The 23,817-nt window shown below is 42.7% G+C and overlaps 1 protein-coding gene across 2 annotated transcripts; it reads left to right on the top strand.

Annotated features, from left to right (window-relative positions):
* The first annotated feature begins 1,353 nt into the window (after positions 1-1,353).
* LOC308056749 (V-type proton ATPase subunit S1-like protein) lies at positions 1,354-22,710 on the top strand. 2 transcript variants are annotated; one of them, XM_080372560.1, is made up of 8 exons: positions 1,354-6,353; positions 6,439-6,812; positions 12,873-12,913; positions 13,743-13,807; positions 15,573-15,814; positions 19,822-19,872; positions 20,578-20,821; positions 22,038-22,710. In XM_080372560.1, the coding sequence occupies exons 2-8, from the start codon at positions 6,583-6,585 to the stop codon at positions 22,338-22,340; spliced, it is 1,176 nt and encodes a 391-aa protein (XP_080228686.1). In that variant the 5' UTR covers positions 1,354-6,353; positions 6,439-6,582; the 3' UTR covers positions 22,341-22,710. The 2 variants fall into 2 exon arrangements, with proteins under 2 accessions (XP_080228686.1, XP_080228685.1); XM_080372559.1 differs by having other exon boundaries at positions 1,354-6,812.
* The last annotated feature ends 1,107 nt before the right edge of the window (positions 22,711-23,817 follow it).

The raw sequence follows: 23,817 nt of genomic DNA, 5'->3' as shown, positions 1-23,817 counted from the left end.
TTACACTGGGACAATTAACTTGATTGGCTCTGGATGCAGGTTATTTACCTCGATGGAGTTCAGGCACCTGCTGCTGGGAGCGAGGGCCGCTATTTTCGTGCCGCTCTGGACCAGGGGGTGCTGACACGTTGCCGGACCCTGGAGCTGGGCCGCTTTGCTTCCTCAACTCCGTGTGCCGGCGGAGCCAGCGGGACCCCCGGCAGCAGCCCCTGTCCCTGCCACCCAGCCTGCCCGTGCCCCTGCTCCCGGCCGCAGGAGCCTCGCCGGGCTCTGCAGCCCGTGCTGCACGGGCAGCCGCCAGGCCCTGCGCTCGGGGGTCCCTCCTCGCCCCGGCCGGGGGGTCTGCAGTGCAATACCCCACATCAGCGACCCCGCGGGGCACGGCCCCCGAGAGGGCCACCGGCAGCTGGGCGGTAACGGGATGTTTTCCTTGGAGGACACCGGCACTGTTACATAAGCGCTTCTAAAATTAAATGTTTCGGTTGGCCGAGCAGATAAATCCACCCTAAATCCCACCATTTATCTTAAAACTCCCGGTATAATCCGATCTCCAGCGTTCCCTGTGAAATCTGTCCCCAGACGCCACGCAGGGCTGTAAAACAAAAGCCCCAACAGGCAGGGCTCCGGGACCGAGCTCTGCAGCCAGCGCCGCCCGCCGCCCGCCGCCCGCCGCCCGCTCCCGCTCCCCGCTCTACCCGCCCGCCGCCCGCTCCCCCGGCCCGCTCCCCCCGCCCGCCGCTCACCGCCCCCGCCCGCCGCCCGCTCCCCCCGCCCGCCCGCGGCCCGCTGCCCCTGCCCGCCCGGGGCGGCAGCCACCCGCCGCCCGCCGCCATTCTGGGCGCCCTGGGCCCCGCCTGCCGCCCCTGAGCCTCGGCCTCGGCCCGCCCGCTCCTGCTGCCGCAGCTCCGGGGGTCCCTCAGCGCAGCCCCCTCTGCCAGCGCCTGAAAGGCCTGAAACGGGCCTCTTCCAGCGGGGAGCACAACAAGGAGGTTGAACAAAAAGCGGAGGGGGAGTCAGGGCTTTGACCGCCTCGCCTGGTGCCTCAGAGCCTGTGGGTTTCCCTCAGTTGAAGGGAAAGTGCCTTAAGAATGCTGGTGGGTGTAAAACGGAGCGGGCCCTCCGGCTGCCACAGTGCTGTCCTTCAGGGGAGTGGAGATACACAGTCCCGCGGCCTGTCTCCAGGGGAGCGGGCCCTCTTCCTCAGTGGCAGATGTACCTTGTAACACAGCCTGAGCTTTTCTGGTTTTTTTTTATTATTATTATTTATTTATTTATTTATTTTTAATTTTTTTTTTGGGGGGGGGTGAGGGGGTTTGGGGTTTTTTTGGTGTGTGGGCCCTTTACCCCCCATTGCCCATCCCCATCCTATCCCCCCCCCCCCTCCCTCCCCAAGGTAAACCAGGAATGAGAAGCTTCATTCTTGATTCAGTCTCTATCCAGAGTAGCTGCAGCAGGGCTGGGAGCCTGTGTGGAGGTTTCTCGGGATAGGATTGGCATCATTTGGGGTTGGGAGTGGAAGGGAGGCTGGAAAGAAAGTTGTAACAGGATTAATTTTTGTATCATCCTGACCAGCGTGGTGGAGGTGAAGGCTGAAAGGCCTGTGGGCAAATCGGTTGCCCAGAGAGGATTTTGTTGCAACTGAGACAACCTTTTCCTGTGTGTTAAGGCCAGTTTTCTGCCCATGCTTCTGTTGCATTGTCAGGGCATTGTGAATGCATCTGAATTAGAGGAGCAATCATGTCTTAAAGTAATATTAATGATACACTCAGTGCTAATATGTCATACAGTGGCTGATACCTCATACTTCGGTTAAGACATTTATTTTAGAAAGCTGCACAGTTCATGGTGACCAGATATGTCACCTGAAGGTAAGTATAAACTGTTGAAAATAAATAGTACCATTGTCTTGTCAAAGAGATAAATTATCCCTGGTTAAAAGTATGTCTGCAGTCTCATTAGTTGCACTCAAGCTCAGTGTGTGTGTGATCGTTGCAGCATCAAGCAAAACAGCTGTCATCTTGGGGTGTCCATCAATGTGTATGCAATCGTCTTGTGTCACAGGGGGTCTGCTGGACTGTGGTGACACATTTGAGGATGTGTGGGATGCCAGAAATACTGACAGGGTAGCCTGTCAGCTTGATTGTTTGCCTCAGAAACCTCAGAAAACTGTGAATCCTTGAGCTGAATATAATTGCCAGCTGCTTTTTTAACTATCTTTTCTGCAAGGTAGATCCAAAAAAAAGAAAGTGTTTAAAGTACAGTAAGATCTGTGCCTCCTCCCTGGTGATGAAAATGTCTGAACTGCCATGGTACTAAGTAAAAAACTAAGTGATAGCCGCTTTATCATCAAAGGATGAATCTTGCATTAATCACGTGCAAAAACTTATTGCCAGAGGGTGAGGGAAAGATGATAAACAGCATTCTAGTCCTCTTGTTTGGAATATTTGCCACTTTCAGAGTACCATAGCTCATCTTGTAGGACATGAACAGAACTGTTGACTTCCCATTGACTTTGCCCTGCAGGAGGTTCACTGGGTGCCTTTGTGGAGCTGAATGTAACCTCCTGTGTTCGACAAAACAGTGTGGGGGCTTTGCTTATGATCCTCTCTTCACCCTTTTTCCACTGTGTATGTATGTAGCTGAAGCATGTGGCCGAGCAAGCTTTGTTTAGCTGATTGCAGTGAAAAACAGGCAAATGTACAACAGCGATTCATCAATGGAGTCACAAAAGCACATCTAATCAAGCCCTTGTCAGGACTACTGCATGTAAGGCTCCATTCAAGTTTTTGTTTCGAACTTAGTAATGTGGAGGCGGTTTTGTCATCATTCTTCACCAGAATGAACTAAGTGCTTAGGGTGATTCTTTGCTTTCAACACATCTAATTTCTTTTTAGATACTGTGTGAGTCTGCTTATGCTTGAACCTCATAAAAAGCAACATATTTGAGAACAAATATGTATCTCAACATACTTAAGAACTGTATATTGCATAGAGAATATTTAATACTATTATTGCTGTTATAGTATTACTATTATTAGCAAGTGTCTGTCACAAACAAGTGGTTTATGTTAAGTCGTCTAAAGAATTGCCATCAAAGGTATGAGTGAAACAGTTCTTGTAGGAATTTGTGGGAGTGTGACTTCACAGAGTTTGGTAGTACGGTTCACTCTGTCATCTATTACACAAATAAATCAAATCACACAAAGAAGAATCAAAATTAAAATTAAGTTGGAATGATTTACATAGCAACTAAAAACTCAGAAGGGTAAGGGAGACCGTCCTGCTGAGTCACGAGGTTCAGAGTGGACTCTCTTGCTTTCTAAACTCTTAATAGAGTTTAGGTGCAGCTAGATCCGATCCTAGTCTCAGAGTTAAGTCAATGCTTTATGTCTCAAGGATCTCTTAAGGTTTTTTTGGAGTTTAGAGGTAGTTTGTAGGATTTTAGCAGCACTTAATCATTGACTCATTTATCATTTACAAAGTGCATCAAATGGGTTTAATTTAAATTATAAAAGCAGCTTACCTGTGGATGCAAAAATGATGATACATATACTTAATATGAGGTACCTAAATCAATTCACACAACACACACACAGAGACACAAAGGAACAGATGTTCAGAGACACATGTACAAAGCTGTACCTGTTAAAAATTCCCCTTGAGAGCAGTGAAATACTCACGTCAAATGCCTTTGCATTTCTCAACAGACAAAGGGTGGAGCCTCATGAAGTGGGAAGATCAGCCCAGGCCCCATCATCAGCTTTTGGTCTTGGTCACCTTAATACTGCAGACTTGGGAGTTCACAAGTTCTGAGAGACGTCCCACACAGAAGGAGATGCTGGCTGCAGCTTGCTGCAGTCCAGGACAGCTCAAAGTGCCTCACTTAGGACTGCTTTTTATGGGGTCGGGGATGATTGGCTTTCATTATCAGTAATGTTCTGTCCTGGCTGCAATCTGAGTTGGTAATTAATGCATTTTAAAAAAAAAATCCATTGATGGTGGTATTGTGCCACTTGGAGTTGTAATCAAGACTGTTCCCAGGCTCGTTATAGGATGTTATGGTCCAGATAAGGAATGTTCCAAGGCTAGCAGGTGGTGGTGGTGTTGAGATAAGGGATGTTTCTGGTACAGCCAGTGCAGTTTGCCAACTCAGCCATGCAAGAGTTGCTGGTACGGTCAAGGGACACTTAACTGCCTAACTCATTACACAGAGGCCAAGGCCCAACAGGGATTCCTGTGATTATAGAGCTCAGGGGAGGGGGTGAGATGCACCACCACGGTGTCAAGAGGTAAGGGAAGATTTTTCTTCATGCTCTTTACTTCTAACATTATTTCAGATGATGACTGCTGGTGAGTGAATTGCTATCAGCACCCATAGGACTAGTGTATAGTGAGAAGGTCAGTACACTGGTTTAACGTCTGTTTACAGTTTGATGTTACATGTTTTCTTGGTTTTCTGCCTTTGTTTCTGAGCAAATTGACATGTACTTTTCCCCTCTTTGACTATCTGAAACAGTGGTCTAAGAAGGAAGGTTCCCTCTAGAAATTGATAGCACCGTGGAAACACACAGGCTGGAAGTACAAATAAAGATATATTCTGTTGTCACACAAGACTACAAGACATGATCTTGGATTAAGCTGGTGCTGACTTTAGCTGTTGCCTGCCACGTGTTGTTTACACTACTTTCTCTCACTTTCTCTGCCCTCAAAGCACACATTATTTGTTCATTTGTGCCATACTGGTTTGTATTTCAACGTTTTTATTTCTTAGCTTTTGCTCCCATGCTGTTGAATAACACTTAGAAAATAGCAGCGTGTGAATGAAATCTCAAGGCATCATCAAAAAGCCTCTCTGTGCCTTTTCCTCCCCACTTATTTAGGAGGGCCTATGGGTCAGGAGTACTGAAATGTTTAACAGGATAGTGACATTAGTGGCTTCACAGTTTTTAGAAGAGTGTGTGACAGTTCTGCCTGTTCCCAGGGCCACTTAAAATTTTCAGCTGAGCCGCATCTCTGTACTGGTGTAATTATTCTAAATTTAGCATCATACATTTCTGGTGCATCACGTAAAATTTAGACATTATTTTCAACTGGTACTTGTTTATCACTGCGTTCCCTTATCTCATTTTTCAAGCTGGGATTCTCACTTAAGTATCTGTACTCCTCCTTAAATTGGAAAGAAGCAGTACTACTGAGGACAAGCTGTTGATAGATTTCTAAGTAGCGAATACTCTGTGTATCACTGGAGGAGAAATTAATTAAGATGGTAAATCCTTTTTAGTAGTTACAATGCTAAAGCCCCTATCTTTATCTTATATCTGGAATGCAACAGACAGGAGATCTTAATCAGTGAAGTAGGGCTTACCGTGTGGTCACATCAGCAGATGGCTGACATTAGCTGCTGAGTGAGAAAGCGGCGGTTGTGTGTGAAGTATGTATGTACGTAGATAGATATATACATACATGAATACACACAGCTGTTAGCAGGAGCAGGTTGTGACTATGTCCTGTCTGATATTTAAGTGGAGAAGGGTGCAGTGTGACAAAATGTCAGGTAAGCAGTGGTCCGAGCTTCCTTTTGAGAGTGAGCTGCCCATGCTGAAGGTGGGTACTAAGAACCGTTTCTGCCTGGACCCCAGAGTTCCCACAGATCCCACATATCCATGACCGTGTTCGTGAAGGTGGCCAGACTGCACATCAGCATGCTGCAGAGCGCTGTCATTGCACCCGGTCCACAAGTAAGAAACCTGATTTCAGCTTACCTGGTCCTGTGTAGACACTTTGAATGCAAGTGAGCAATGTGTGGAGAATGCACGTGGGTCATAGGGTTTGAGATGTCAGCTCAGGTGTCTTGCCGTCTTCTTTGCCATGACGAGCACAGCTGATGTATATTTTCAGAAGGCCGTTGAAGACAGAGGGTCTGCAGAAGAGGCACTGGTGCCTGCGACCCATGTATCTTTTGAGAATGACCCATCCCAGAACCAGCCTGCTGTATTCACAGTGTTGTATATGCACCTTGATGTCCTGGTCTGACAGTCCGGAAACAGAAGCACTGTAATTCTGTGGGCATTTAACAACTGTGTTCTGTCTTAGAGTTATTTGTTAGTATAAAAATGATTGAACCAGAAAGCTGGACATGCACAAACTGAATTAGGGCTGAAGAAAGGAAACTGCTTCCAAATATTTGACTTCTAAGCTTGCTATGTCTGCTTTCACATTTGTAGAATGGGGATAATACTACTACTCTGAAGGTATTGTAAGACTTCAAAATACATGTAATTCCTTGTTTGGTTATCATGCTGAAGGAGAAATTTCAGAACTGTTTGGAAACAGCACCTTCAGCTTTCTTTAAGGTTAGTTGGGTACAGGTAAGAAGGGCTCTGTGGTGTGATTTCAGAGGCTGGAGAGACCATCTGATTTTATTTCTCTTTTCCTTAGCAAACTGCTCACATCCTGATACTATTTCCCCAGAATGTGTAATCTTTGATTCACAAGGAAGCTGGAACGTGGCAACGGTAGGTGGCTGCTGTCAGAACAGATCTGAGCAGATGAAGGATTTCTCCTCTGGGTGCCGGTGCAGTGATGGAGTGGTGGATCCCACCCACGATTGGCTGGACCTGCTGCCCATCACAGTGCCAGGCAGAATGCAGGCAGCTGGCTGCCCGCTGGACCAGAGGAGCAGATGTGCTGGGTGTGGAGGGACTGGCTGTCTTCTCAATGGAAAGAAACGCTGCCGTTAGATTATTACTGTTTTTTTTGTATGTGGGATTTACAGTGTCTGTGGAGCAAATGATTGCGACAGCGGATGGCAGGTCAGTAATCGAGTGTGTATCAACAAACTGGTAGAATTGAGTGCATCTTTTAAATGCTGTAATTGGTCATTTTTGCTGTGTGGAAGCAGATTTCATTGCAGTTTAAAATGTCAGGACGTGGTTTTAATTTTCTTTTTAGGTTTGGAAATGCTTGGGTCAAATATAGAAATGAATTATTTTGAAGTGTACAGTGCATTAAAAATGTAACTTTAAAACAATTTTATAAACAATACTAGAAATGGTATTTAAATAAGTATTTTCTGGGCATCTGTCATATTTAATTACATTTTAATGACTCTCAGACTGTCTTTCCCTGGTCTGTGTGGGAACAGATTTCTAAATAGGGTAATAGCAAGGGTGTGAAAACTGCTCCAAGAAGCACAGGTGTTAAAATATTCTACTTGTGTAGAATGAATATTTGAAGCATGAATTCAATATTGCAAAGAAGTATTAAACTTAGAAGATTACTGGACATTTGGATTTATCATTGTTCATAGTGCTATTTCATTCTCTAATGACATATAAATAGGAAGCCCAAATCACAGCAGGGGGAAGAGGGGACTTTCTAGAGCCAAGCATTACAAAAGTGAAAACAGCCTAAACTGTATTACTTGAATCATGCCCCAAAGTCACTAATAACAAACAGATCAAATATGCTGATGAAGGTCAAAACTGGCAATAAAATCTGTGCATTTAAGGCAAGAAGGACATGTGGTGATTTGTTTAAGCTTGTATTAAGAGATCTGGTAGTCAGTTACCGATAAATACTACAATACGTTTTCATTTAAATAGCTTACTTGCTCTTCTCCTCTGCCGGTTTTTGGATTTGCCAGTGTCTTCTTAGTAAAATTGCACTTTTTTTGCAATCAGATCAAAATCTGAGAGAGAGCAAGCAGTGGAGCATTACAGGAACTTTAGTACAATAAATATTAACAAATGTATTTGTGATCCTGATGCCATTGAATTGAATGGATGTTTCGTCTTTGCATTCAGTGGACGTGGGATCATACCCGCACAGTGTTAATCTGCTAGAAGTTCTATGAGCTGTTTTTTTTATATATATATATTAAAAAGGAAAGCTTGAGTATCTTGTTGTTCTGATCCAGTTCTTACTGAACTTCCACTGAAGTGCGAATCAAACCCCCGTACTCAGTGCATTGTAAAATAATTGCATAAATCTGTCTCTGTGCCAAATCACGTGTAAGGCTACCAAAACATAACACGGAAGACTTAAAATTTAAAATTATAAGAGTCATGGGCTTGTAGATGTATCTTAATGATAGAACTTAAAATTTAACATTTAAACATTTAAAATTTAGTAAGATTTTTTGTTAGGGTGTTTCTTAGAAGGAACTAGCTTTTGCCCTGAATCTGGACTAGCAGGCTTACACATTTATAATTTTAATAACTTCTTTGAAATTACTTATGACCAATGTCCCTAGGACTACAACCAGTTCATTGCTACCAGGTGCTCAGCAAGCATTCATCCACCACCTTTAATCATAGCTTATTTTTTTAGTGTGGTTGAAGGTACACATGTTTTTTTCCAATTATTTCCAAATATTTGGAAATCCAGTGCTTCATAAATTAACTGAAACTAGTTCAGCAGCCAATGAGGGAGTCTGCAGCTGGGCAACATTAGTATTAGAGGGATAATTCTGCAGTAGTCGCCATACTGCAGTAGAGTACATTTTGCCATCTGATGCGCTTAGTCAGAGCAGCAATATGAAGAATAAAAGAGAGTTTTAACTTTTTTTTTTTTCCCTTTAACCTGATGGAGTGGAAACTGTTTATGGGCTCCTCGCTCAGTCACTGTTGAGTGCCAGGCTTATCCATGCAGCTTGTTTGTGTGTACGAAAGACTGCTCATGTGAATGTCTTCAAAGTGCAGTCTATATAAACTTTTCCAGACAAATGAGCCAGACTTGGTTATCTTATGTAGATGGATAATGTCATCTGATAAGAGGGAATTTACACTTCTTTATACTTATAATCTTATTTAATTGGGTCTTACATAGTGATCAGTCATCCCGGTGCTTTGTATTAGGGCTAATCCAATTTCATGTGAGTTCCTGACGTACTTGGTATGGTAAATTTGACATACAACTTACATGTCTGGGTGTATCTGAGCTGGTTATTTATGAATTGATAAGGAAAAATACTAGTTATCAAAAGATATACTACATGTGCAAGTGAATTTGAAGTTTTAGGGTAGAGTGGCTGAAAAAAAAAATAATTTAAAAGGCTAGTCTCTAATTAAGTGTGCTAAAATTATTTGTTGTCACTGAGTTGCAGGTCTAGCCACTGTTTGCTGATAGTCTTTCAGGCAGTGGAGAAGAAAGCTCTAGTGCTAGCTAGTGTCCTGTTTCTGACATGTAATTAACATCTTTATAGACAAAAAGGAATATATATTTGTAATGTGGTGGTGTTGTCCCATTTTTCCTTTCAATGCTTTTGTTCTGTGAAACATAGTCCAGCTGAGGGCGAAAGGGCTTCGCTGCCAGGGACCACCTGTGAATTCCCCAGCTTGCCTCTTATCGGAAAGGTTGCTGATTTGACAGCAGGATGGCTACTGAAGGCCACCCATTCCTGTCACAGATCACACACCTTTGTGACACCTCTCAGGGTTATGGGTGTCAAAGGCAGCTGAAAGACCCAACTACATCAACATCAGCTTGTGCTTGCTCAGAAACCAGGAGGCCAGCCTTCCTTTACACCACTGATAGAATGTGCCATCGTGATCTGGCTTTAGTGAGACAAAGCGAAGACTGCAAGCCTTGCCGTAACGGATTTCCCTCATCTTCTCTCTTGGGGCTGTATACCTTCTGCAGGAGGAAAGGAAGCAACCAGCATTGCTAATAAACAGATAACGAACAGGAGTGCCTAGGTGGAGTTTATTCCCTTGCGTGCCTCCACCTGCCTCCCGAGGGTACCTGCCGTGTGGCTGGTCATACTTGTTGTACTTGTGGTACTTAGCAATTGTTCCCAGGTCACTCTCTCCACTGCATTCATCATGAAAGCATGACTATTTTATTAGCTGTGCAGTCATTTATATTTGAGTATCTTCATCCTGAAAGCAGAAACTTGACATTTCTTCTGGAGTGGCATGGCTGCGCGTTGCTATGGCAGAGGAGTCAAACTGCATTGTCACGAGCTCCCACCCTGTGCCGGCAGGCTCTGTGAAGGTCGGTTATAACTGTTCCCAGGGTGTAACCCTACAGGGGTGTTTGCAATGAGCTATGCCTCGTATATTCATTGTACACTCTTCTCAAGACTTGATGTTGCCTACCAGTTAGCGTTCCTTAAGGTGATGTAATTGGCATGACCACGATATTAGCCTTACCCCAGATGCGAAACTAAGGGATGATTTTTTTTTTTAAACTGATAAACATGAAAAAAAAATAACCCTTTCTTTTCCCAGACCGGCATAAAAACCTTTCAAGTCCAGTGAGGAGGTGAAATGTATTACACAGTTTTACATCAGTCTGGTGTCTTCTTAATGTTTTAGTCTGCACACTACAGCATGGTGATTTCCAAGCTGGAGTAGTGGGCTGTAAGCTTTTAATTATGTATATAGGGAGGAGCTAAACATATAACTAAGTGTAAGCAAATAGATATATAGGTACAACTAAATATGACTGAAGTTAGTTCAACTAGATGATTTTCATGAGTTTGCTTTTGGTGTGCCTTATTATTGTAGCTATTATCATGGAAAAATACCCCAAAATTGCCTTTTCTAGCCAATCTGTCATGCAGGAACACTAGAAAAGAAAAATAAGGCTGCATCGAATCACAAAAATATTGTTCCTAATAGTTACACAACGTAAGAGAGAATTTTGTCTGAGCAAGAAAACAAGATTTGGTCCATTTTAGCCATGTCTTTTGTTACCTATCTATCAAAAGTTGGTTTTTTCCACCCATCTCAAGGCTGCTTACTGTAGGTGCAAGACCTTTGAACAGCTCGGTGACCTCAGCCCAGCACAAACCTTGGCACCCAAACCCCCCAAAAACACTTGCTGCTGTCCTAAACCTTGGCCAGTGTGAGAAAGTGGGACCCAGCCTGCAAGTGTACAGCCTCTTTGAAGTCACTGGGATTTAACAGCTGCAGCTGAGGAGAAAATCAGTCTCACTATATGTGAATAAAACTACCAGATTGATTTTAAACAGTGTCATCTACATTAAACTTTTTTGAACCTAAGATTGTCTTAAGGTTCTTTCAGCTCGGATCACAGTCGCTGCTGCGGTGCTGCAGACGCTAACTGTCTTTCTGGTTGCTGAAGGGACTGAGCAGCTTTCCTGATGGTCTGGAGCAAAGTCGCTCATCAGACATGGTGTCTGGTGGCAAAGTGACAAGCTGGTATATGGACTCTGCTTCCCTTTTGTCTGTTTTGCCTTCTGGGTTTGAGGCATTTGCAAAGGGACAGAAGAGATTATTTGTGGCAGCCGAGAGTATGCCTGCAAAAGGACATTCTCACTGATCAGAAGAGCCTGCTGCTGTCCTAAACCTTGAGCATAAACAAGACATTGCACATGAAATCTGGGCTTTGCTGAAGCGGTAACATTGCCATGGGTTTCAGGCAAGCTGCATTCAGTGTGATCAAACTCCCTGACTGCCAGATCCACAAGGGCATGGCAGCAAGCAGGGCAGGCTGTAAACCATCCCTCGATCCTTCTTTGATGGCGTTATGTTGTTTAGACTCATATTTATCTGCCATTAAGGATACTGTGATGGAAAGTAGGTCGGGATCACTCCTGCAGTACATGCTAGTGGGTAACACGGATCCCCGTACCCAGGGCGTCCACTGGAGAGTGGGTTCACCCAACAGTTGGAGAGCTCCCCAGTGAGGTCAAGGCTTGACTCCGCAATTGAAATGCCAAATACCAAATCTACACACAAACAGTGAAAACTGCTTTTATTCCTAGTCCTTACATGCTGTTCTTTGTGCAATCTTTTCAAGTATTTTGCTTCTGTGATGGGTGGGAAAGGCAGAAAGAAACAAGGCAAGAGAAGAAAATGGAAGCGTATTTCCACGTGAAGTGGTGGTGAGGGAGGTCTGGCCCCACCATCATTTAAGGCCTGGAAGGCAGTGCGCGGGCAGAAGTAGGGCAGGCTGTGCAGTGTCTCTGTGGAACGATACTCAGCTCTGCGTGCGGGAGTGCTGGTGTGTTCACTCGCTAGGGAACACTGGTGGCAGACTTTAAGATGTGGGTATGTGTCATCAGGTGAATCCACTGTAGGGGGCTGCAGGTCCCAAAGAAGCTGCTGTGGTGTGGAGGGGGCAGAAAGGAGTTCCTGTGACTCAAGGAGTGGAGTCTGGTCCTAAGGGAGAGACTGGTTTCTTGGACTTTGGTCATGTAGGTCTTTTGGGGATGTTTGTGAATCTACTGGCTTGATTCTCTGGTTCAGGAAAGCAGATCATACTTAAAACACCTGAAGACTTATCCCTAAATTATACCAAAGAAGAAAATCAAAGGCTGAAAATATCACGAGCCTGGATGTTGTCACCTGAGATGTGCTTTGGTTGCACCCTACCTTGCAGCTGACTTCCATGGGGTTTGGGATTGCTTGGAATCACTGAGGAGCTCTCTTTAGGTGGCTATAAATCTGGGCATAATGCGTGCTAGCCCAGTGCATTTGCTCTGTCCTGGAGAAATTCAGCATGTTGCTTCTGATTATTTCTGGGCGCTGAGGATGGTGCAGTGCTATCCTTGTCTTCCCCTGCTTGTGGGCTGGAACTGGTTCAGTCTGTAATCCAAAACTGTTGTCCCATGGAAAGGGACAAGAGGGGTAATGAAGCCTTTAGTAAATATGGTAAGGATATGGGAATGCCTGGCAGGGCTGATCCACCTGAGGGATCTCTGAAAATGTATGCATTATTGCCCTGGGTACACTAGCTTTGGGATTAATTTGCCCTGTTCCTGTGACATTAACTAGCCAAGGATATCAGTTACATTTTGAATGTTTTATTGAATGAACAGGAACAGGAGCTCTCCCCAGTCAGCTTGCTGCAGACTTTAAATCCAGATGCTGTACAGTAAATATTTTTTTCCTCTCTTCTAGTTCACATGCATTCTCAGATCAAGATTCTCTGCAAAGAAATGGTAAGGCTTTCTGTGAGCTGAATGCCTGAATACCGGTTCTCTTAGAGCAGCCATAAAAGATCCTCATTCCCAGATGTTGCTTCTGTTGGCATTAGTGACTTCTGTTAAATGTTTTGTTAAAGCATATCTCTCTTTCAAAGACACCATTTAAAGGGCTTGTCTGGTTAAAATAATGATTTACCAACTGACTGAGATGCAGTGAGAATGTGGAAGAAAGAAGTGTTTTGTCTTTTTGGTGGGTTTTTTTTTTTTTGTTTGTTTTTTTAAACTAAATGAAAACAGAGTTGTATGTTTGAAGGATGGAGCTGTGAGAGCGTCCATGAAATGATCTGTGAAAAGTCACTCTCCTGGCAAGCAGTCAGACAGTCAGGTTATTTGTCACAGCTTCCCATTGCTCACCAATGCAGAGAAAGAAATTCCCACCCATAGTTAACATGTTTTTGCCATGCACTTATACACACACCCTTTGACAACAGAGTTTGCTGTATGAAGAAAGAAGAAGCTTTTGTTAAGTGTGTTTGGGATGAATAACGGCTGAATCTTGTAATTTTGGGGCATTAGGAGTTCTTCCCAGTAAGAGTGGCAAGATGTTCAATGGAAAGAAGCGGAACCTTGTTGTATGAGTAAGGTAAAGTAAACCAGAAAATACATGTATTGAAAGCAGTATTTGCACCAAGCCAAATTACTTTCCAAAAAAAAATAATCAGGTATTCTGAAATACAAATTTTATGCAGGGTTAGTTGTTGTTTGCATAGGAACGTGCAAGAGCATGCTTTTATAAATGATTGGATGTTTTCTTTGTAGGCTAACAACACACTTTCTTCTGCAGGTCGACGTTATTATGATGGTGGTGTGAAGCCAAAATTTAATGTAAATCAAGTAGCAATTACGCAGGTAATGTTTGAAGGACTGGATCTGTAAAGATTTTTCATAGCACATCTAGATCTCTTCATTTACATTATTGAATTAAATAATACATTGTTTACAAGAAATAGCCAACAAAACTGTCTAAATCATTGTGGTATGATACTGATCCACTACGTGCTGTACAAGATACCTTCTGCTTTTCTGAGAAGTGAGGTGAGACTTCAGTTGCCATTGCTGGTGCTGACAGGCAGTGAGTTGGGGCACAGGGTCTTACTGAAAGAACCAAATCCTATCATCCATATTCTGTACAGTGTAATTTGACTGCTGCGGCCAGTATTTTGCTTGTATCATTTGGTACTAAAAGAATAGCTGAAGCAAAACTGCAAGACTGGTTAAATTTAGTGGGAGTTTTCCTGAGGTCAGTCATTAGGTCTTGTAAAAAAGTGAGCATAAAAGGCTTCCGTACCAAAACCCCTGCAAATGATGCAATCTAATGTAAATTATCTGTTGATTAAATATCTCTCATCTGTGCTTCTGGGAAGACAGCCTTAGAATTTATGCAGATGACAGTCACAGTCAGTGTTTCTTGCTGGCTGTTGCATCACGTTTTCTGGCCACGTTCTTACCTTACTTTCAGCTTGTTGCTGTGAGTACTTTAATCCTAAAGCGGTCTTGGGCCATACGTAAGGTCAAGTATCAAAAGGGGTGTTTCAGGGTCTGAGCTGGGAGACATGATTTGCTAATCTGAAGAGCAAAAAAAAAAAATAAAAAAAAAAATAAATCTCTCTTTAAGCCAAGACAAAGCTTTGGAGCTTAACTGCATCCCTTCTGGAACCTGGTAAGATGCTGTTTGTGACCGGGACTCACAATACTTCTCTTGTTTGTACAGGATTTGAGCTTGCTTAATTATATGACATCTAAAACAGCCATGCAGACATTGTGTACATTATCATAGTCATACTTGTAGATGGAAAAGAGCCGGTGTCTGGAAATTTTAGTCTGAAACATGGAAATGACAGCTAAATTTTGAGGTCCTTTCTGAGCTCTGACTCACTGTCTCAAATTATTTTGCCCAACTGCCCAATTGCCCTCCTTTTGCTATGAAATTTAGCTTAGAAGGGATAGCATTTTTCTGATGTCTACAGATGACATGAAGCTGCAGTCCCCAGGTTTTCATCTTGCCAATGACTCATTTTGTAAAGGCAGGGATCCATACTTGAGCCATCCTGTTCCGCAGCAAGCATTTTTCTGCTTTTAAAGCCATCAGGAGCCAAACTGTCTGCAGGTAGATGTAGACTTGGACATTTTTTTCACCTGGACAGCTACCTAGTGTGCTTTCAGCATGGTGGGCTGTGTCCTTGGCCCAGGCTGAGCCCTCTTTAGTGTGTTGAAGTAATTCGGGCAAGTGTCCTAGATAGTCTTCTGCTGCGATCAGCACCTTGTGATTCTGACTCTGCTTTAATGTTTTGTTGGCAGCTCTGCAGTGTGCTGGGGTGAGACGGGAGCATGCTAAGAATGCAGTTTGACCCAGTGCTACAACCCTAGTAGAATAAATATAACTTATATTGGCACTCTGGCCAGCTGTGCTGGAGCTAGAGGTCTGTGTGGTGCCATTCCCGTGATGGGAAGGGGCTAGTCAGAGATTTCTCTGCTTCCTTGTTTCAGTACTGCTGTGGCTGAGAACTGGCTCCACAGATGCTCTCAAAGTGCTGGCCTAATTTATTCTGGTAGGATGGAGAGTCACTCCTGAAATACACATCTTCTGATGCCGGTTTTTTGTGTGGTCCATCAGGTTGTCAGCTACAACTTGAGCAGGAAAGGACAGTGGGAAAGAGCATCCTGGAGGCCATTCACCCACAGCCACTACAGCCCTCTCAATGTTACAGTGAATGGCATCCCCTGCATTCTCTTCTGGGCCAAGAGGATCATGATTAAGTTTGAAAACCACACACAGCTGGATTTGACGGAGAAGACGTTTGGTGTCCATGCAACAGTGGATGTTGGAGATTCAAACTGCAGCGAGGACAGTGCAATGTAAGGTGGCATTCTACCCTGCCAATGGACAGATAACAAGTCTAGTAAATACACACTGAAGGAAACCAGACCTTGTGTATCATGCGGTGTAGAGCTCCAGGGGCAGGCTCCTTCCTAGAATGTCCTGGCATTGCAGGCAGCAGGGCAGCATGGGTTATATGCTTTCAGACCAGTCTTTCACAGGGCACATAGATATACCTAGCTGTCTTCATCTCTTGCAGTGGCGCAATTAATCCCTGTGGCCAGCCAGTTTTGCTCTTGGTGCCTATGAGGCTGAAGCTGTCGATCTCTTTAGTCTCCAGCTGTTTTACGTAGCTGCTTGGGAGACTGGATAGAGGATCTTACACTGAGTATGGAGGCTTAGGGGCTGGCTGTGCATGGCTACTTATCCCTTCATAGGATGCGTGGCAGCAGTAGCATAAACCATTGCTACAAGATGCTGATGTGTGTTTAGGAGCAGTTTGGTAGCCCCAAGTACCAGGATGTGATAAGTGAGTTACAGAAGCCAGAGAGTGAATTCACTGTAGGTTTGCATGTGATCTGAAGAGTCTCCAAAACCCTGATCTCTACATCCCAGTCTGCCGTGAATTTCTTCAGCATGAACAGTATTTAGCAGGTTTGCTTTTGCTAAACCTGAGTGAGAGCTATGTATTAACCTAACTGAACCCAAAGGCCTCCAGTCCCATGGCTATACTAGAAAGGCATGTAGATTTTTTTAATTTCCTTTGTCATGTACCTGACTAATTCTCTCCCTCCATGTGGTATGCTGACTGGCTTCATGTTTAATACCAGGTCATTGATTCCATTCTGGTAGGCAAGAGTCTAGAAATTAGGAAGTGGATACTTAACTGGGCATGTGCTGAATGTGAGCATTGAGTGATAAATGGTGTTTGAATCTGTAATGACACAAACCAATAAAAATAACATGACCAAACCCTGCAGTTTCATGTAGCTCCTATACAACATTTCACCTGTACATCTAAAGACATTTTCATAGAAAGTAGGTGTTACTTCTTTCTGATTATACACCTGTGAAGAATAACCCAAGGTGCACAGAAATTCTAGTGAGGTTACAAGAAAACTAAAAGTGTAATTGGAAAAGAAGCCAGATTTTCTGCCTGTGGTACCATAGTGTTCATCAAGGTAGTCTGAATTTTACATCATCAACACGTGAACTAATCTGGCACTATGTTTTGACAGGCAGAGGTAGAGAACAGAATAATATTATTTTAAAAATAAAAAGTAATAACTTAACCAGGATTCATTCTTCTCTTCTGGTCTGCAATTCAGAAATAGTTTAGTCTTATTAGTAACGAGTGTAACCTCACAGAAAATATACTGATGCAAAAGTAAGGATTTCAAAGCAAGAAGTATAGTTTTATAGTTGTTCATAAGGCTTGAAAAATCAGGAGTGCAGTGGCAGAGCTCCTGTTTAGAGACTTAGATTTCAGCAGGCTACTCCGTCTACTTACCTGTCACAGGTACCTCGTACTCTGGTTACAGTAGTGGATGCTTCAGTCTGTAAATACTGAGTTCTAAGAGATTAAGAATTGTCCCAGTTCTGGCTGGAATGGAGGTATTTCTCTTGTGTTTTGTGTCTGTGACTAAAACTATTCATAACACACCGGTGTTTTGGCTCTTGCTGAGCCAGTGTCCAGGCTTTCTCTGCTTGTTGTGCTGCCCCACCAGTGAGTAGGCTGAGGTTGGCAAGAGGCTGGGAGTGGACAATGCCTGGACAGCTGTCCCACGTTGACCAGAGTTATATTCCCTACCATATAACTATCATGCTCAGCAATAAAAACTGGGGTAGAGGGAGCAGGGGATAGCGGTTGGGTTTTCTAGGGTAGCCATTGCTCAGAGATTTGCTGGGCATCAGTCTGCTTGTGGGAGACAGTCAGCGATTGCCTTTGCAAAACTGTGGTCATTTCCCTCCCTGTTTCCTTCACTTACTAAACTCTTATCTTGACCCATGAATTCCCTCCTTTGCTCTTCCTTTTATTCCCCCTGTCCTGCTGTGGAGTGGGGTGCAAGCAGAGCGAGTGAGTGTCTGCATGGGTCTTAGCTGCTGGCTGGAGTCAGTCCACCACAGGGATGCATATTCTGCTTGATGCATTATGTTGAAAGATATTTGGGGATTTATAGAATACATTATTCATTAAAAAAGGAAGAGTCAGGAACCAGAACTACTCTACAGCATACCCTTGACATGCCTTTTCTCAGTGTTTCACCAAGTTTAATTTCAAGCTCTGTACTGTCCAGAGCCATCTTACCTGCCATGTCTTTTGATCTTTCTCTTTGTTTCTCTCATAGTTTTCTGATTAGCCCTGAGCTAGGGGTGTGCTGCTAAAGGCAGGCAGGACCTTGTTGCTTAGTTTGAAGCTGAGGCTGGCATGTTTTTCTGGTCAAGACACATACTGTGACTACTGAGCATTTTGTCCTCTTTTCTGTGGAGAGAGAGAGGAAAATGCTACCCATCCCCAATGGTTTTGCTTTCTTGCATGTTCTATACTTTGCTTATTTGGGGTACATTAAGAAATACTACTCCCACTGACTCCTGCCCTTTGAATGTGCTCCAGAATCCTAATCAAGAAAGGACTTCCTTATTCCGAGCTCTCTCTAGGAGGGGTTTGTCAGGACATTTGACAGTTTGCATGAACAGATCTGTGGCATCTCTGCTAGATTCCATTTATCAAGTAATTAAAAACTATATGTTTCAAGTATCCATTCATTCGTTGCCACTGATGACATCAAAGTACTGGTTGAGGTCCCTATATGTAGAAATCATGCTCTATGGTTAGGAAAATAGATAATCTGGGCTCATGAGTCAAGATTAGACTCAGGTGTAATTATCAAATAAGAGTCTTGAGTAGATTCTTAGTCAACCTGCATTTGACTGTAGCAGAGAAGAAAGGGAAACACTGTCTTGAATGTTACCTGTAGTCTCATGTTTAAGGGCTGACCTAAATTATACCAGTTGATGGCTGAGTGCTCACAGGATGTATTGCTCTGTTTTTCTCACCCCAGAAAAGTCCTTTAAGCTTCTCCCTTCTCCAGCTTTCTTTGACTCTGTTGTGGCTTTATGCCAGCTTTCAGGGTGGTTTACACTGCCTGATCAACGCAAAGTAGCTGGAGTCAGGAAAAAATATTTGACACCGAGCACATACACGTTTGCTATACAAATATAATAATCCAACCTGCAGGTTTTTTTTATGCACCAACTTCTGGATCAGGCCACTGAGTTGAATGCCATATTTGCCTGTGTCCAGTCCTCAGCTGTCTGTGATATCCCTTTGTAGCAAAGCAAGGGGTAGTCTAGATTCAATGTCCTGGTTTATTGTACCAGTGTTAGTCAAGGTCAAGAAGTCCAGATCTTCTCTGAAATCATAGGGCTAGCTGTTTTTTTTTAAAAATATTCTTCAGCTTTAAGTTTGGAAGTCTTTCCAATGCTGCATGTTTTCACTATGTTTTATCTCTACTTAGTCTGAAAACGTTATGTCAACAACGAGAATCTATTATGCAGGTTTTAAGAGGCAAAACATTACTGTTAAGCCAAAAAAACATGCCATTTAATCATGCAGTGCTACAATGCATTAATTCCAGAGATGGTAGAAGTGTGGTATTTAAAAAGACAGGAATAATGTGGCTGTTTACACTTTCTAATGGCATAGAGGTGATGCAAGACAGAATCATCATGGCATGAGAAGAACACCGATCAAATGGACCTAATTGTCAGCTGACGTTGAAAGAACTGAAACTGAATTGTGTGGAAAGTTAAACACGCAGTACTGTTCTTTCTGGACGGTCTAGGCCTCACTCAAATTAACAGGTGAACTACTGGATTTCACTGGAGGAAGATTTAATCCTTTCAGTTTTTTTCTCACTGACTTTGAAGGTATACTGAGCAAAAGGTTCCAGGTATAACTGTGCTTGATCTTTTGTGATGCTTTTTTCTCTTAAGATTTGTGAAGTTTTTTATCTAGCCTGATGTTACTTGGTTTTTGGCCTAGGCTTTCTCTGAAGTTTGGTGACATTGGCAATCTAAAGGGACTTGTTATTCGGTAAGTTTATATGATAATGTAAATATTTGATAATCACATGTTAATGTGCATTGTTATGCAGTTGCTTGTGGAATTTGTTTTAGGAGAATTTGTCTAAACAGAAATAATGTGATAAAAGCTGTTGATTATATAATAGGCACACCTGCATTTAATAGGTTTAACATTTGCCTGCCTTGTTTTATTAAGGCATTTCTTCTATGTTGACTTTTCTGTTAATGAGAAAAGTTTGGGTCATCTCTTTTAAATAGAATCTTCCCGTGTCTGAAATTTTTGCTAAACTTTGCTAATTAGCTACATCTTTGTCTGGAAATTTTGCCACAAGAACTGATAGTGTGGGCTGCTCAGGCATCAGACTATGACCTACTTTATGTTTGTTTCTTGTCAACAGAACAAAACAACATTTCTTGAAAAATAATTTTCTGTATCTTTTATGGAAGTGCAATACCAATGTTGCATACAGATTTTTCGAAGTAATTTAGTAAAAACCCCTCAGTGTGTGGGATGGCAGCAAACTCCTTCAGCTGCAGCAGTGAGGAACCTCAGATCACTTTCCAGACTCAGTAGAAGTGGCTAGAGCTCCCACTGGTATAAATGGGTGAAACTCTGGTAATACCAGTGTGTCTTCTAAGATTGTTCAACATTTGAATTTAATAGTTGTAACTCTTAGGTAGACTTACTCACCTTTCTTCCCATACGTATTTTCAGATTCTTGTTAACAGCCAGCTATTACCAGCTGTCTGTTCAGAACTGGTTTAGTTTACACAGACTGCAGCTTCTTTACAACCACTCCATACAGGCAACGTTCAATGCAACCAGAATATATGCACCAGCAAGTTACTCCTACCACTGTGAACACGTGAGCAGCTTGCAGAGATACGATGCACTTCTTGTACCCAGCTCTGCAAATGATCTTTCAAAGCTTTGGGAAGTCACTTTTATTGATTTCCAGGTAATGTCATGGAATTAAGCCAAATGGATTCCATAGGTAGACTGATGGGAAATTTTGCACTTCACTGCCAAGAAAGTATATGACCTTCCATGTACAGTTTACAGGATGTCCATGGAACTTGAAATAGAAATGAAGACTTAAATTATTATGCTCACTTTCCTGTCCAAGGAAATGAAGGGCTATATACATTTTCTGTAGTCTCTTGTGTGGGTTTCGCATTAGTGTGTGGAATGAATTTAAATGCTAGTGTTAACATCTCTCTGAGCTGGGCTCTTCAACCTGGCATCAACAACATCAGTCACCAAGTATGGGATTCATCTCACTTAACTTTTGATGCCTAGTAATTTTAACCTTGTGCCCTGATTATAGTCACCCCAGCCTGCCTCTAAAGCCAGTGGATAATTCCTGTGACTCATCTTAAGTCCTTATTTTAGGATGAGATTAATCATCTTCTGAAAGTGCCTATTTTTCTGCATTTGACAATAAGGGAGCCTAAGATGACTGGATGAGGATGTCTTGGTTTTAGATACCTAAGTCATAGGGCCTGAAGAGCTGAAAAGGGGGATTGAGGGGGAAAGCTGATCCCCTTTTCTCACCACGTGATAGATGCCCACAGGCTGCTTTAGTGGAGCAGACAGTCAATTCCCCGAATGCTAGTGTGGTAAACCATGTTAGAATCAAAGGCACAAGTAAAACTTACTGGTAGTTTGGTAGTTTTGGCCATAGCTGAATGCAACTTCACGTAGTTTATCTGGTTTCCTGCCATATACCGTGCACATGGATCAGGTGAGAAAAACTGAATATTAGCATAGGCAATTGAGTGTATTTCTTTGTTTGTCATGTTGAAGTTTATGCATTGTGAAAGAGAGGCTGTCAACAAACAGTACTGGAAATGTACTGTTAACCTGAAAGGTACCACGATTACAATTAAGTGTTACTGGGGTCTGATGAGTAGTCATAGAAGATTTTGTTTGAAACACAACTGCAAATCCCTTGGGCAGCAGAGTGAAGTGGATTAGAATAACTGGTGGTCTCTAGAAGATTGACATGGGTAAACTCTGAGCATTAACTCCAGCTAGCACTGATAGGTACAATTTTGCAGTATGCAGGTATTAAATGAAAAATTCTGCCTGCCACCAGGAGCAAATTCATGAAGCTGTATGTAACTGAGACACAAGTACTTTATTTAATATAAGCCCTTTTGTTCTCTTTGTAGATTCAAGGTTTTAACATTCAAGAAGGACATTTTGCCTATGCAAAAGACTGTGCATCCATTTTCTCTCCAGCGATACTTATGGGACTGGTTATGTCACTGATTCTGCTGTTGGTTCTTGCCTACGCTCTTCATATGTTGATCCACCTGAAATCTCTTGACAGGCACTATGAATGCAAAGCTTCTCCTGCCTATTTTACGCAGATGAAAGACAATGACATGGGAGATGAGAAAGAGCCACTGAGAAGCAGTGGAAACGAGTCCTATGAACTTAGAAACCAACAGTTCAGTAAAATCTATATTTAGCAGTATGCACCTGTCTCAGTGAAACAAGTGGTATTTTCTTCCTCTGGCACGGTTGTATGTAGGTTGTGCAGGATTTTCACCAACTGATGAAAGGAAAAGTAGGTAACAGACTGTTTAACCAGTTACTGTCTGTTATTTACTGATAACCTCAAAGATGACTTGGGAAACAAGATGAGAGGAAAAAAAATGCCATTGTAAGAGATTTCATGTTGTGGGAGTTTATTCCTGTAGTACAAAACGAAGATGCATGTATTTTCATCCAGTTTATCAAGTCTTGAAGAGAGAATCAGTAATGGACACTTTGAAATTAAATACAGATAGAAAAAGTTGTAAAATAAAATAAAATATCTCTTTGCTTATTCTTTCAGAAGGCAAGATTTTCCCTGCTTTTGTATTTACTTCATCCACCCTGTGCTGTCTCCTGACAAAATAGCATCCATTCCTTTCTCAGTGTATGTCTTCCTTTTATTTTCCAAATTACATCCACTCCTCTTTGTCTTCATAAACTCCTTTTCTTCCTTTGGAGACTTCAGAACCGTATAAGCTGGTATTATCCACTACACTGATGAAATAGTGATGGCTCCAGCACAGCAGCATCTTGGTTCTTTTCTCTGTCTAAGCTGGAGGCTTACTGTAAGGATCTAGTGGGAGAACGGTAGACATCTGGTCAAAGGCTTACCCTTAGCTCCCCGGATCAACTCCACGCCAGAAGATGGATTATGAGCATTATACCCTGTAATTCTAGGTTAATTTCTTTTCTATCAAATCCCATCAGTCTCCTTTGGGAATTTTACCTGAATGGAGATAGCCAGTGCTATAACTGAAAATATAAACAAAGTGGTGGAGGTTCCCTAGCAGTGAAAAGGATACCGTGATACAGTTTTCACTCCTCCTCCTGAGTGTTTAATATACGGTCTTCCCACTCATCCTTTCTTCTGTTAGAGTCAGGATTTGGCAACTCCAAATTAGCCTGTAATTTGGCCCTGACTTCTAGCAAGGAAGAATGCAGCAATGTACTAATTGTACTGCTTTTAGGTCACAAGTAATACAAAACCTAGCATGTTAGAAAATGTTCTGCAAAACCAGATTCAGTAAACAAATGCCCTTTTTATTTTAGATAATAGATCTAATTAGTTGGTTTTGGTCTTTGTAAACTACACTGCAGTGATCTCTAAACACCTTGAGAGACATCCAAGAGTCTCCTGTTTATTAGCACTGTCCAAAGCAGTTAGCTGATTTAGGAAGGCACTTCAGAGGAAAAGAAAAAACATCTTTGAAGTATAACCAGACATGAGACAAGCTTCTGGGGACTTGGCAAGGCTGTCTGTGGGCAGTTACTGCCAAGCCTCAGCTGTTTTATAAAGGCAGCAAACAAAATCATGAATCTCTGAGAACCTGAATGAGGTTAAAATGAGAAGGTGCAAATAAAACCCACACTTTTCTATGTGGAGTGGCAAAACACTCGTGGGATTGGTCT

The sequence above is a fragment of the Falco punctatus genome (genome assembly GCF_963210335.1).
Source record: "Falco punctatus genome assembly, chromosome: Z".
Taxonomy (NCBI): Eukaryota; Metazoa; Chordata; class Aves; order Falconiformes; family Falconidae; genus Falco; species Falco punctatus.
The sequence above is the reverse complement of the archived record's forward strand: the minus strand, read 5'-3'. Positions and strand labels throughout refer to the sequence as shown.